Here is a 14,225-nt window from a genome sequence, read left to right on the forward strand (position 1 = left end):
TCCACAGAAGGAGCACAATCTGCAGGTTGCATTGAAAGAGCAATTATTACCCAAGGCAGGCTCAAGGCATAACCAGGTGAGGAACTGGCTCAGCGTGCCAACTATCTGCTTCACCAGATCAATCTTCACAGCGGCAAGAGCGTGTTTTGCTCTCACTGCTGTACTTTTACATGCAGCACCCTCTTCCATCCACCTGCTCCTCTCCCCTGATCAGGTATCTCTCCCTCCACTGCCTATCCATGGTCCGACATCCCCACCTCAATTTACCTTAATATCTCTCTCTTTAGAGATCGCCAGCGGCAGCAGCAGCAATATACATGCACTATTTGCAAACTGACCCGGAGCCTTTCCTCTGACTGAACTTCCTGTTTCCATGTGGGCAGGGCCTGTCAGAGGAAAGGCTCTTGGTCAGGTTTCAGGTAGCACATGTACATTAAAAGTTGCTGACAGCAGCAGCAAAGAAAGATTTGAAGGTAGGGAGGGGTGGCCCAGGTGAGGGAGGGCTTGACCCCGGAGGAGAGGAGATGGGAGAGAAGTTAGACCCCCCCCCCAGGGTGGAAGAAAAAGTGAGAATGAGCGAGACCCCCCCCCCCCAACAATGTTGGACAAAGGAAGGGAGGGAAGAGAGATGCTGGACCACAAGGAGGGGGGCAGGGGAGAAGAAAGATCGGACAGAAAGATGCTTTGGAGGGGTGGGGATGGAGGCAACGGGAAAGGAAGATGTCAGGCTACAAAAGGTGGGAGGGGGAAAGATAGGGAGACGGTGCTGGGAATGTAAGAGAGGCCATGGGGGGCTGTCAAGGAGATGAGTGAGGAGGATTAATGAGTACAAATGAAGTAATGGGGAGTAGATGAGTGGGGATCGCATGTGGGGTGATCAGAGATATGCAGTTGACCTTGTGGGGGGGGAGGGGGGGAAGACGGTTGGCTGGAAGGTAGGTGATATGGGCAGGAGCTGGCTGGTTGGGAGCCGATGTGGCTGTAAGGGAATTGCAGGGGAGGGGGTGCTGATGCAGCAGGGGGAAGGGCGCTGATCCAAAAAAGTAGCTCTGGGCGCCACAATCCCTTCAGCCGGCACTGTAACTAACAGCTACTCATTAACAGGAAAAAGAAAGATCATTACAACCAATAAGAACTTGCTAATGTGTCTTTACCCTGACAACTTATAGCAAGTTGAGATCTTGATGTGTAACCAGCTCAGAGGTGGATGGCCAGGAAAGAACAAACTTTCTACTGCTTAGGAAGCAAATAAAAGAAAAAGAATCATTTTTCCTGACCATCAGTCATTCTGTGTCGGGCTTTACTGCTGTCCTCAGACATCACCAGGCTAAGGACTGAGAAGGGCTGCCAGGCCTCACTCAGGGATAGCATAAGGATGTGCATAGAGTAAACATTTTCAGTTCATTCGACCTTTTCCCTGATTTGTTGGCATTTTTTTCAGATTGTTTTCCACATTCTTCTTAAAAAAAAATTTTCATGCACTTTACAATGTTTTAAAATGCACTAATCAAATTAATGAGTGTTAATCTGTAGGTTAACGCAAGTTAAACTGATTTAGGGTGCACTAAATTTAAAGCACACAAACATAACAAATACACAAAGACTACACATCCCTAATAGCAAGTACAAACACAAAGTGGGGGAGGACATTAAAAACATCTTATGTAATGCTTTTTGGGAGGGGAGCAGCAAGGGGGGCACATCATGCCCTAGATGCATTCCCTATGGCTATGTGTGCAGTGCCTCCCATACCAGTGAGGCCTAGGCATACAGTTTCATGTTGCCCACATGATCTCTTGCCCCTGAGCTGCCACCATCACTGAAGGCTCTAGGGCAGCACCAATGAGCCACCTGAAAAAAAAAATGTCCAAAGAAGGTAATGTACTTCCCCATGTATATGTGACAGCTCCCCAAAGAGGATAAAAACCCCAAAGACCTACATGCGGGAGGGAAAGCAGACAGTGCCTGCTGCAGTCATAGGCTTCTTGGTGTCTCCCCAGCTCGTTCAGGGCCCGGGCCTTACGGAAAAGTGCCCGGATATTCTCTTTGTCCACGCTCAGAGCTTTCTCACTGTCTTCTAATGCCTTCTCGTACAGCCCCTAGGAAAGGAATATATCTTATCGAATAACATGTTTTCTCTGCGCTGCAGTTATTCTCCTTCCCACTGCACTTTGTTTACACTTTTAGACTGGATTTTTGCATGCAAGTTTTTAATGGTTATGAAAGATACTAAAATTCAAAGTCCCCCTCCCCCTATTTTTTTCCAGAACAGGTACATATAGGCATCAGCAGAGTGAACTTTCCGCTCAGCCCTACTCTGGAGGATTGAGAGCATGAGAGATGCTCAAGCTCCAGATCTGTGCAACTTTGACCTCTCTACTCAGAGGTTATCAATAATGGTGGAAATCAGACCCAAAACAGGGCTGCACGTGGTTAGTGCTATGAATGTCTATCCCACAGAGTGGCTTTGCCAAGTTAGGTCCCCCCCATGTGGCTGAATATCCTATATAATAATTTGTACCTCCAATGGCTGGCTGGCTGGGTTCGTAACATCTCCTGACGTCAGCAAGCCTCCAGCGTTCCCTTCCCTCTCACTGTCCCGCCCTCGCGTAACAACATAATGACGTCAGAGGAGGGCAGAACAGTGAGAGGGAAGGGAACGCTGGAGGCTAGCTGACGTCAGGATGTTACGAACGGAACGGAAGCCAGTCAATCAGAGAACGTTCAGGTACAAATCGCTGGACATGGAGGGGAGGGCAAGGAAGAGGAGAATCGCTGGACATGGAGGGCAGGGCAGGGGGAGAGAGAAAAAGCCACTTACATGACAGCCTTCCTAGGGCCCGTTTCATTGTTGACGAAACGAGCTTGGTTCCACTAGTTTTTATATATTTTCTCAACACTTCTCCATTTTTTGACTTTTGCATTAGGCAAATATTGACAGTGCTTGAACATAGGTACAGGGCAGCAACTTTCACAAACTTGACTCCATGCCATGAACTGCCCTACGATTAAATCTGGCCAAGTCATGGGACCAAGAAAGTACCTGTATATAATATGTAAACCACTTCGGTTGTACCGCCGAAAGGCAGTATATCAAATTCAAGACTTCTTACCCTTACCGAGCAGCGCAAGCTGGGCTCTCACAGCAATGTCATGTCCTGGAGAACTTTCAGTACACTCAGCCTTTCACCCACCTCACAAGCCACAGCCAAAGGGATGGGCCTTGCTGCTTACCATGGCAAAATAGCAGGCAGCTCGGTTGACGTGCAGCTTACACACCAGCTCCTGAGCAATGGTCACGTCATCTGTGACTGCGTAGTCGGCCACATTTAGCCCTTCTGTGTACTGCCCCAGGGCCAGCTTGGTCTCTGCCTCCCAGTACAAGGCATTGCCCTCAGCAAACAAGTTCTTGACTAGCTTGTACAGAAAGGCCTGAGAGAAGAAAACACATTAGGAAGCAGTGAAAGCCATGGAGGGGCCATTGCTGTACTCAACATCAGGGGTGTTACGTCTATGGAAGGACGTAAGCAGGACACAAAGGAAGTAGGTAAGAACATACTGAAAAGCCACGAGATTATGCAGAATTCTTATTACCCTGTCCATTCCCTTACTCTAAATAGCTACTTTATAGCTGAGGATCAGAAGTCTAACTCCAATTCCCTTGAATGTCTCTTCATGTTAGCTTATAATTCAGTATTAAGTGTCTGTAACCAACTAAATCTAATGTCTCAATTTCAGTTTTGTTATTACTAAACTTCCAAAGCAGACTGTACACAAGCAACTCTGCTTCAATTCGCTAGGAAGGTTTATTATTCTTTTGAAACAAAGTAAAGCCTTGAACTTGCCCACATGGCTTTGCTGTGATTTTTAGCTATCATTCTGCAGTACAGGAAACAACTCTATGGGATGTGAGTGATTCAGGTGAACTTTTGACAGTGGCATACCTGCTTTGGTTGCCACCCGGGGTGGGGCACCCCCACTCCCCCTCCTCTGAGCACAGAGTGTGCCGAGCAGTCACGCAGCTGTCGGCTCTGCTGGTCTCCTGCCCCCTCCAACATCAACTTCATGTTCTGGGGCAGGGGACCGGCAGAGGCAACAACCACGCAACTGCTCAGAGCAACCCCTTGCTGCCTGCACCCAGGGCAGACCGCACCCACTGCCCCACACTTGGTATATGCCAGAGGCTTTTGAGAATGTATAGGGAAATTTGGCTACCACCTCAAGGGCTGTGGTAGACACCACCACTCAGGGCCACCGAGAGGGGGGGCAAGGGGGACAAAATTCCCTGGGCTCAGGTCTCCAAGGGGGGGCCCGGCACCGCAGTCCCTTCCACCACCGGGCCAGGCCCCCCTGAATTCAAATCATAGCGCCTCACCTTGACCTCACTCCGTGTGAAAGAAGCGCAGCAGCGGCAGTCTGCAGATCGCCTCCCATCGGGCCTTCCCTCGCTGTGTCCCGCTCTTGTCTGACGTAACTTGCGCGAGGGCAGGACACAGGGAGGGAAGGCCCGAAGGGAGGTGATCTGCAGACTGCCGCTGCTGCGCTTCTTTCACACGGAGCGAGGTCGAGGTGAGGCACTATGATTTGAATTCAGGGGGGCCCAGTCTCTCAGCGGCCCTGCCACCACTACAGTGGCACATGCTATCAGTCCCTTACCACAGTGCCAGTGATTCAAGTTTAAAATTTGGAGCCCCCAAGCTAAATCTTCTTGAGAACCCCCCTACCCCTCCCACAGAGCCTTAAAGTTGCTCTACCACTGCAGACTAGAGTAAATAACTAGGTGGTATCCCAGAGCATATGGGGGATGCAGGACAGATATACAAGCGTGTCGTTGCTTCAGGGATAACTTTTAGGGATCTCCCTGAGTCAGGTCAGGTACAGATTTTCTTTTGTGTGATTGTGGGCCTGCATATAACAAAACATAAAACACTTTAGTTGTAGCACACAATGGTGGTGAATCAAATCCATGACCCTTTACCTTTTTTATGTTACATGAGGTGATTGTTATTTTATACGTGTAAAGCATCTTGAACGACTAGCACTATATAAGCTTTTAATATAAGAATAATAAATGAAAAGCACTGCTTAACTGTAAGTGTTGCTGCAGAGCATCATGAAATCTACCATCAATAACATTCTCCGAATAAAACACACCCACACCAGAAAAGTGCCCAGGAGTCAAATTTCACGATATGAGCCATGTGACTTTGCAACTGGAGGAATAGGCTAATGCAGGGGTTCTCAACCCATCCTTGGGACAAAAACTAGCCAGCCAGGTATTCAGGCTATCTACAATGAATATACCTATCACGATCGTGAGCCCTTGTAACCAGACGGAACACAGTGATGAGGTCTTTAGCCTGCACCCGGTCGGGCAGCCGAGCAAACCCCGAGGCTTCACCTGGGAGGACCACCGCTCCCTGAGGGTTGAGCCCCCAGGTGCAGGCGGCCTGAACGACTTCCGGATATTGCGGGGGTCAGACGGCCGCAGACAACAGGCAAGAGAAGGCTGGACTCAGTCAGAAGCTAGAGTTGGGTCAGCAACAGAGGGTTGGGACAGAGTAGTAGTTGGGTCAAGCAGCAGTAGTCAGGTTCCAAGCAGGGGTCAGGTCAGGCAACAAACAGAGAGTAGTCGGGTTTCAAGCAGAAGTCAGGTCATGCAGCCAGCAGAGAGTAGTCGGATTCCAAGCAGAGGTCAGGTCAGGCGGCAAGCAGAGTGTGGTCGGGTTCCAAGTAGAGGTCAGGCGGCAAGCAGAGAGTAGTCAGGTTCCAAGCAGAGATCAGGTCAGGCGGCAAGCAGAGAGTAGTTGGGTTCCAAGCAGAGATCAGGTCAGGTCAAGCAGCTAGTAGTAACAGACAAGTCACTCAGAGGCACAGGCAGATCTACAAAAGTAGAAGCCGAAGCAAAGTTGAAGGGAAAAAGCTGCTCCTTAAATACCCCCCTCCCCTCCTGAAAGACAACCATCAGCTGGCAGGGAAGTGGAATCAGCTGGCTAGAGGGATGCAGATTGGCCAGCCAACAGGAGCAGGCGGAACCACGAGGCCACTGGCCAATCCGGGCGCGGGAGGCGTGGCCCGAGTTCCCGGGCTCCACGCCAGGAAGAGAACACCTTGTCCTGGAGCGCCAGGACCCCAAGATGGCCAGCGCTCCAACAGCAACAGCGGCCGAAGGGCAAGGGTGCCGCGCTGCCCTGACATCTGACACAGCAAACAGGAGGGGAGCAGCATCAGAGCGCCGGCCCAAGCAGCACGGCCGACGCTCCCTATCCCAGGGACGAGGCCGAGGAGCAGGCAGAACGCAGAGGTGAGGGATGCAACAATACCTGAGATGGATTTGCATAGAATGGAGATAGTACATGCAACTTTATCTCATGCATATTCATTGTGGATATCCTGAAAACCTGGCTGGTTAAGTGTATCCCAAGGACTGAGCTGAGAACGCTTGGCCTTATGGTTACATCTGTGAGCTGAGAACTTGGGAAGTAGAGGTTCAAATCCCACTGCGGCTCCTTGGGATCTTGGGTAACTCGCTGAGCCTGCCACTGCCTCAGGTACAAAAATAAATAGTAAGCCCTCCAGCAACTATTAATATGTACAGTACCTCAGTGTAACATGCCTTGAACTACTGAAAAACATACGAGCTAAATCCAAAATCTCGTTTCTTCTTCAGTAAAACAGCCCTGTAAATAGGTCACACTAATACCATAGCCAGTGAGTTTCCATTTACAGTTTTGTTACCCAGCCCTTGCCTGGCAATCTGAACCACAGAAATCTGTCATGTAAACTATACCTCATAGTCCTCATGAGTCCCAGGAAAAGGTACCGTAGATCTGTGAAAAGAAGATTAAATTATGATAAAGAGATTATCAACAGGCAAGTACTTCAATTCACAGCAGAGTGGCATATAAACAACCCATGTTCCCCAAGTCGCTGACCAACACCTTAGCCCCATAGCTAAGAGAGGACATGCAGCCACCTCTAAAGTCAGTGATCTGTTGGAACATTATCCAATACCTGCACTGCAAGAAAGAACTCACAGGGAAGGGGAAGGCAAGAAAGAAAAATATATAACTCAACATCAGTAGAGTAAATTATATCCACCAGTGAGAAAGAACATCACTGACCTACAAATGCACACGCAGGATCAGGGGATGCAAGTAAAAAAAGCAAAATTTAAATGTTCCATTTTTTTCCTTGAATCCTGCTAGACCAGTTCAGACAAGTGAGTTAGGTTCCCTAGTAAACAGATGAAGACAGACACGGACATTAAAAAAAAAAAAAAAAAAAGCTCTGCATTGACCACTCTCCTTATGGGAGCTGATTGTACCTTCAGCTCCTCAATCCTATGTCAAAAGTAAGACAACCGAAGGCAATTATGTTTTAGGTGTCCAGCATGGTCACTAACCTAGGAATAAGCTAACGGCATACACCAAGGGTACAGCTAAGTCAGGTACCTTCAGAATGGGCAGAACATACTCGCTGTTAGCTTTCTGAATTTGTCAGAGTCCTTGACAACTATTTATTTATTTATTTGTTACATTTGTATCCCACATTTTCCCACCTATTTGCAGGCTCAATGTGGCTTACACAATACTGTAGGCGTACGCCAAGCCGGTAAAGAACAAATACAAAGTGGTATAATGGTAGAATAAGATACATGTGTTACAGAAACATTTGGGAATCATAGAGAGGAGAAGATTGCATTAGGTCCATTAGTTTCTTTATATATTTGTGTAGCAGGGTGGCTTTTAGGTTGTCAGTAGTATATACTTTTTTGAATAGGTAGGTTTTTAGTGATTTCCTGAAGTTTAGATGGTTGTATATTGTTTTCACTGCTTTTGGTAGTGCATTCCATAGTTGTGTGCTTATGTAGGAAAAGCTGGTTGTGTAAGTTGATTTGTATTTGAGACCTTTGCAGCTTGGGTAGTGAAGATTTAGGTATGCTCTTGCTGATTTGATTGTATTTCTGGTTGGCAGGTCTATCAGCCCTGTCATATATGCTGGGGCTTCGCCGTAGGTAATGTTGTGAACCATGGTGCAAATTTTGAAGGCGATAAGTTCTTTGATTGGGAGCCAATGTAGTTTTTCTCAGAGGGGTTTGGCACTTTTGAAACGTGTTTTTCCAAATATTTGTCTGGCTGCCGTGTTTTGGGCGGTCTGTAGTTTCTTTATAAGTTGTTCTTTGCATCCTGCATAGATGCCGTTGCAGTAGTCTGCGTGGCTTAGTACCATTGATTGTATCAGGTTGTGGAATGTTTCTCGTGGGAAGAATGGTTTCAGGTGTTTGAGTTTCCACATTGAATGGAACATTTTCTTGTTGTAGATTTCACTTGGCTCTCTAGGGTGAGGTTTCGGTCGATTGTCATGCCGAGGATTTTCAGGCTGTCTGAGATAGGGAGGGTGTGGCCTGGGGTGATTATATTTATGGGTTTGTTCACATTGTATTGGGATGAGAGGATGAGACTGTGTTTTTTCTGAATTGAGTTTTAATTGGAATGCACTTGCCCATGAGTCCATGATGTTTAAACTTAGGTTGATTTCGTTGGTTATTTCTGTCAGATCGTGTATGTAAGGAACGTATATTGTGACATCGTCAGCATAGATGAAAGGGTTGAGGCCTTGGTTGGCTAAGGATTTGGCTAGTGGCGTCATCATTAAGTTGAAGAGGATCAGTGACAGTTGTGATCCTTGAGGTACACTGCAGTCAGGCTTCCATGGTGAAGATATGTTTGTATTTGATTTCACTTGATAAGTTCTGGTGGTTAGGAATCCTTTGATCCAATTAATTATGTGCCCACTGATCCCGAAGTAGTCGAGAAGTCCTAGCAATATATTGTGGTCATAGGTGCCCGGTATAAGAGGCACAGCAGGATGGATCAGCTGTTTCTATAGAAATGCTAAATAGTAGCAGTAGTAGTTCTCCTGCGAGTCCTGCTGCTCTGGGGGGTTTAAATAGCAGCAGCTGCATTGAAAGCCGTCTCTAGCCTTGTGTATAACCAGTTGTAGTTTGATTACCTTACTGCTGAGAAACCAGAGTAGGGGGGGTTGGCTGGAGGTGTCCTGGGTTGCCAGGGAGATATTTAACTAGGATGAATACCTGCACATGAGCACTTCATACCAAAGAGGCTTGCACTAACCCCTGACATTTTAAAGGTGCTAAAAATAAGTTTTAAAAGTATTTGCATTAAATCTAATTGCAGATTTAGGTGCTAGGCAGTGAGATTGGTATGCTATGTACTCAAATTTGCTCAAGCCATATGCAAATTAGTCCATTTTTGGGAGGTTCTCATTTGCATATTTATGGGTAAAAATTGTTGGAAATGTTTACAGCCTTAATGTTAGGGCATGACTCTGATCAAAATGTGAACTCTGATCCAAAAATGAAGGGTTTAGCTAGTGTTTTTCACTAAAAATTCCCATTAGAGTGTCTGTATGTTAATCTGCATTCAAATAGAGCTCTCTGATTGGATGAGCAGCTCCTGTTAGAAAATCTGCCCGGGAACAGAGAGGAGAGGAGAGAATCAATGGGTGGGTGGGTGTGGATGGCTGGAGGGGGGGCAGAGGAGAGGAGAGAATCAATGGGTGGGTATGGATGGATGGAGGGGGGGCAGGGGAGCGAGGACAAGAAATGAAGAAAGGCAGAAAGTAAAGAAATAAATGGAAAGGAAGCCCTGGAAACAGAGTTAAGAGGACAGATAGCAGCAGAATCGGATACTGGACCAGCATGATCAGAAAAACAAAGTCACCAGACAACAAAGATAGAAAAGATCATTTTATTTTCATTATAGTGTTTGGAATATGTCCACTTTGAGAATCATGTGCTCAACATTAAATGTTTATATTTATTTACTTATGTATGGCATTTTATCACACATTAAACATGAATTAGGATGTTTTGTGGCTCTACATGAGAATTGTGATATTATGATCCTTGTTTCATATTGTTGACGGTCTGCATTTTCAGTATGGGTGGTATATTAGGTTCTGCCCAGTGTAGTATTTATGGTACAGTAAGGTTCTGAGTGTGTTTTTGCACAAAGTTGTGCATAGTGTTTTGTAGTTGAGCGATTATGGTTAGTATACCAACAAATCAACTTCAACGTCCACACATTAATCCACAAGATTATCCACGGCAAGTCTCCAGGTTATATGTTCAACATAATCAGAATTATCCCTTACTAGTATAAGATCCAATAGATTCTAATTACATCTTATCTTTCATATTTACTACTGATTGTTATTCATATCCTACTTCAATACCCATCGCTGTTTAACTGTTATTTTTTATTCTGCTAAATTTGAAAAATTGTACTTCTTGCATTGTAACTTACTACAATATTTTTGTAAGCCACTTTGAGCCTGCTATCAATGGGAAAAGGTGGGATACAAATGTGATAAATAAATAAATAAATAAAATAAATATGCTTTGAGCAACCACTTTATTCTTTGACATATGATATATATCTAATATCTAAATTTAATAAAAGGTATTGTGACTTTTATTTTTATTTTTTCTGTGTGTTATCAGACAATTATGGATTTAAGCTCCACCCCTAACCCCACCCCCTTTAGCCTCCCCAAACAGTTGGGCCACCGACCACCTATGATTGTGGTCCACCATGTCGAGTGCACTAGACATATCGAATTGGAGGAGTATGCTTTTTCCTGATGCTATTTCCTGTTTGAATTTGGCTAGGAGAGTGATTAATACTGTTTTGGTGCTGTGGAGGGGCGAAATCCTGGTTGCGACTCATGTAGTATTGCTTCCATGGGTGTTTTCTGGACTGGTCTGGCAGGACTTGAGGGGAAAAAAAAACCCCTTCCAAATTTCCCCTCTTACCACTCACATCAGATCAGTCTAGACAGGTGGGATGTACTCAAAGCTCTACTCAGACTGGGCAGGAGGAAGTCATGATAGCTCTCTGGACTCCTACATCTAAATAGTAAATGATGGTAGATAAATACTGGTATGGTCCATCTAGTCTGCCCAGTAAGGTGGTTATTGCTCCATGAGGGTTACAGCCCTGTATGCATTTTTTTAAAGTGTGAAAGTCATGTAAAGGGAACCCAGTAGACATATACTCCTTGTACAAGACAGTAAAGTCTGGTGACAGAATTTTGGAAGGAATAGAGACCATGAAGTAAGAAGCTCACGGTACAGGTTATATAGGGGGGGAGGGTAGAAGGGGAGTAAATGTTGTAAAAATTGATGATACAGTTAAGATGGACATAAGTGCATATGATCTGTCACTATCATTACAGAATGTTTGCCTTTCATAAAATTGTTTCAAATGTTTGACCATCAATAAAAACCGTTTAAATACAAGTGTGAAAGTCATTTAAGTTTTGCTTTGATTCCATCCTCTGTGTTTATCCCACACCTTTTTGAATTCCATCACTGTTTTTGTCTCTACCACCTCCACCAAGAAGACATTAAGGCATCTGCCATCCTTTCAGTAAAAAAGTATTCCCTGATGCTGCTCTTAAATTTATCTTCTTGCAGATTCATTTCACGTCCTTTGGTTATACAACTTACTTGTCTTAAAAAAAAAAAAAAAAGACGACTTGTTTTTTTTATTAAATAAGACCTGTATCACATCTCACCTGTCCTTCCTTTCCTCTACACAGGGTAGTCTTCACGTCTCTTCCCATGTGTCTTCTGGCACAGATACCATACTATTTTTTGTTACCTTCCACTGAATTATTTCAGGTTTATTTTTAGTTTGAAAGGTTTTTTTATTGAAATATCAATTAATATACAATAGTATAGATCAACATGTCAAACCAATCCCCCTCCCCCCCCCCTCCCTTCCCTATCCCTTAATAACATCTCCAGTACTATGTGGGCTCATTCTGTCCTTCATTTACTGTCTATATATCTGGGGAGAGTAACTATTCATGTATTCTGCTCACTTGTCCTCAAGAGCATTACTGGATTGATACGATATATATGTATCCCAGACCTTACGAAAAGAGTTCAATTGTCCATCTTTAAGTGCTGTCAATTCTGTCATAAGATACAGATAGTCCAGTTTCCTAAGGCATGCAGCCACAGAGGGAATTGTTGTACTTCTCCACAAGGTAGCCAAGGCCAAACAGCCTGCTGTGAATAATTGGATAGCCCATTTATGATATTCAAACCACACCAAAAGGTTTATGATGTAACAAACAATATTCTGCACTCACAGGGTATGACACCCCCAGTATCCGCTATGTCAGAGCGGTGACATCCTGGCAATATTTTTGTACTGCAGGACAAGACCACCAGACACAGGTTTATTTATTTTGATAAATATAAGGCATACCTCAACAGGACCTAGCCACCAGAGGGAGCTCTTATGGTGGAAGACTGTTGTAATGACCTGAAGGGAGCCACTAGCCGGTGCTCAGGAGTAGAAGAAGCCTGCTTAGATGGGTAGCGACCACTAAAGTGCATTCTAATAGTAGAGGCCCTTGTGTTACTTTGTAGATGCTACTAAGGAGAGCCCTGCCTCAATGATAGCCAAAACAGATAGTTGGGGAAGGGGAGGGGCAAAGGTTACACTTGTGCTAAGTTGAAAGGGGAGGACCCCTGGCAGAGGGCTCCGTAGAAAAGAGCGTACTGAATTGTTTGTTGAAATAAGAGTAACCCCTACAGAGTGGTCAGCAAAAGCTATTTGGAGTGGATTTGCATTTAGAATGGTTAATTTGCATATCCTGGGAATCCGGTAAACTGAGTATTGTATAACTGACCCACACGTTCTCCAGAGGAGGGCTCAGTTCAAGAGTGCTTGCTAAACATAAAAATATAAGCGTTTGCCAGACTGGGACAAACCAAAGGTCCATCAAGCCCAGTATCCTGTTTCCAACAGTGGCCAACACACGTCACAAGTACCTAGATCCCAAAACAGTAGAATACATTTTATGGTGCTTAGCCTAGACATAAGCAGTGGATTTTCCCCAAGTACATCTTAATAATGGCTTATGGACTTTTCTTTTAGGAAGTTAGCCAAATCTTTTATAAACCCTGCTAAGCTAATTGCTTTTACTATATTCTCTGGCAACTAATTCCCGAGTTTAATTACACGCTGAGTGAAGAAATGTTGTCTCCAATTTGTTTTAAAATTAGTACTTTGTAGCTTCACTGCGTGCCCCCTAGTCCTAGTATTTTTGGAAAGAGTAAACAAGCGATTCATGTCTACCCGTTCAACTTCACATTATTTTATAGACCTCTTAATATCTCCCCCTCAGCCGTCTTTTCTCCAAGCTGAAGAGCCCTAGTTGCTTTAGCCTTTCCTCGTAGGGAAGTCCTCCCATCCCATTTATCATTTTTGTCGCCCTTCTCTGTACCTTTTCTAATTCTACTATATCTTTTTTGAGATGCAGTGTACAGAACTGCACACAGTACACAAGATGCAGTCACACCATGGAGCGATATAAAAGCATTATAATATCCTCATTTTTGTTTTCCATTCCTAATAATACCTAACATTCTATTTGCTTTCTTATCCACCGCTACACATTGAGCAGAGGGTTTCAATGTATCATCAACGATGACACCTAGATCCTTTTCCTTACCGGTGACACCTAATGGGGAACCTTGCATCATGTAGCTATAGTTCGAGTTCCTCTTTCCCACATGCATCACTTTGCACTTGCTTACATTAAATGTAATCTACCATTTGGATGCCCAGTCACCCAGTTTTGTAAGGTCCTCTTGCAATTTTTCACAATACTCTTGCTTTTTAACAACTTTGAATAACTTTGAATCATCAGCAAATTTAATTAAAATTAAGAATACTCCTTCAGAATAATTAAAGTACACCTGTGAGAGAAGATTTGCCTTCTGAGTGGTTAATTTGAATAGCCTGTGAAGCCTGATTGTCAAGTGGTATTCCCCAGATGAAGCACCAGGTGGCGCAAGAAGGGTAACAGAACTGTGACCTGTTAGCAGGGAAAACTTCAGCGAGGGGATGTTGGACAAAATAACAGATGTCTTATGATTATTATGAAAGATAACTTCCTATGGATTCTTTTTCTTGTGGAAGAGTTCAAGCTCCCTAGCACCTCCTTTCGAGAAGGAGGGAATGCTACATAATCACCTCCTATTAAAAAAGAGGAGGCGCTTATTGGAATTTCTGCCACACTTCCCTGGAGGGGGGGGGGGGGGGGGGGAGGGGAGTGTTGTCAAGAGGAACTGAAGATGTCACTTCTGGTTGAAAGGAAAGAACGTCACATTTATATCC

General features: G+C 44.7%; 1 protein-coding gene across 5 annotated transcripts in view; it reads right to left on the reverse strand.

The window, feature by feature from the left end:
• The window catches only part of ZC3H7B (zinc finger CCCH-type containing 7B), a 187,356-nt gene that overhangs the window by 129,497 nt on the left and 43,634 nt on the right, over positions 1–14,225 (reverse strand). For all 5 annotated transcript variants that reach the window (XM_030210471.1, XM_030210487.1, XM_030210479.1 and 2 more), the window contains 3 exons: positions 6,791–6,830; positions 3,235–3,432; positions 1,941–2,099 (listed from right to left, as the gene is read on the reverse strand). In XM_030210471.1, coding sequence (XP_030066331.1) covers positions 1,941–2,099; positions 3,235–3,432; positions 6,791–6,830 — 397 coding nt within the window. The remainder of the gene's footprint in view (positions 1–1,940; positions 2,100–3,234; positions 3,433–6,790; positions 6,831–14,225) is intronic.

This window comes from Microcaecilia unicolor, chromosome 1 (genome assembly GCF_901765095.1).
Source record: "Microcaecilia unicolor chromosome 1, aMicUni1.1, whole genome shotgun sequence".
NCBI lineage: Eukaryota > Metazoa > Chordata > Amphibia > Gymnophiona > Siphonopidae > Microcaecilia > Microcaecilia unicolor.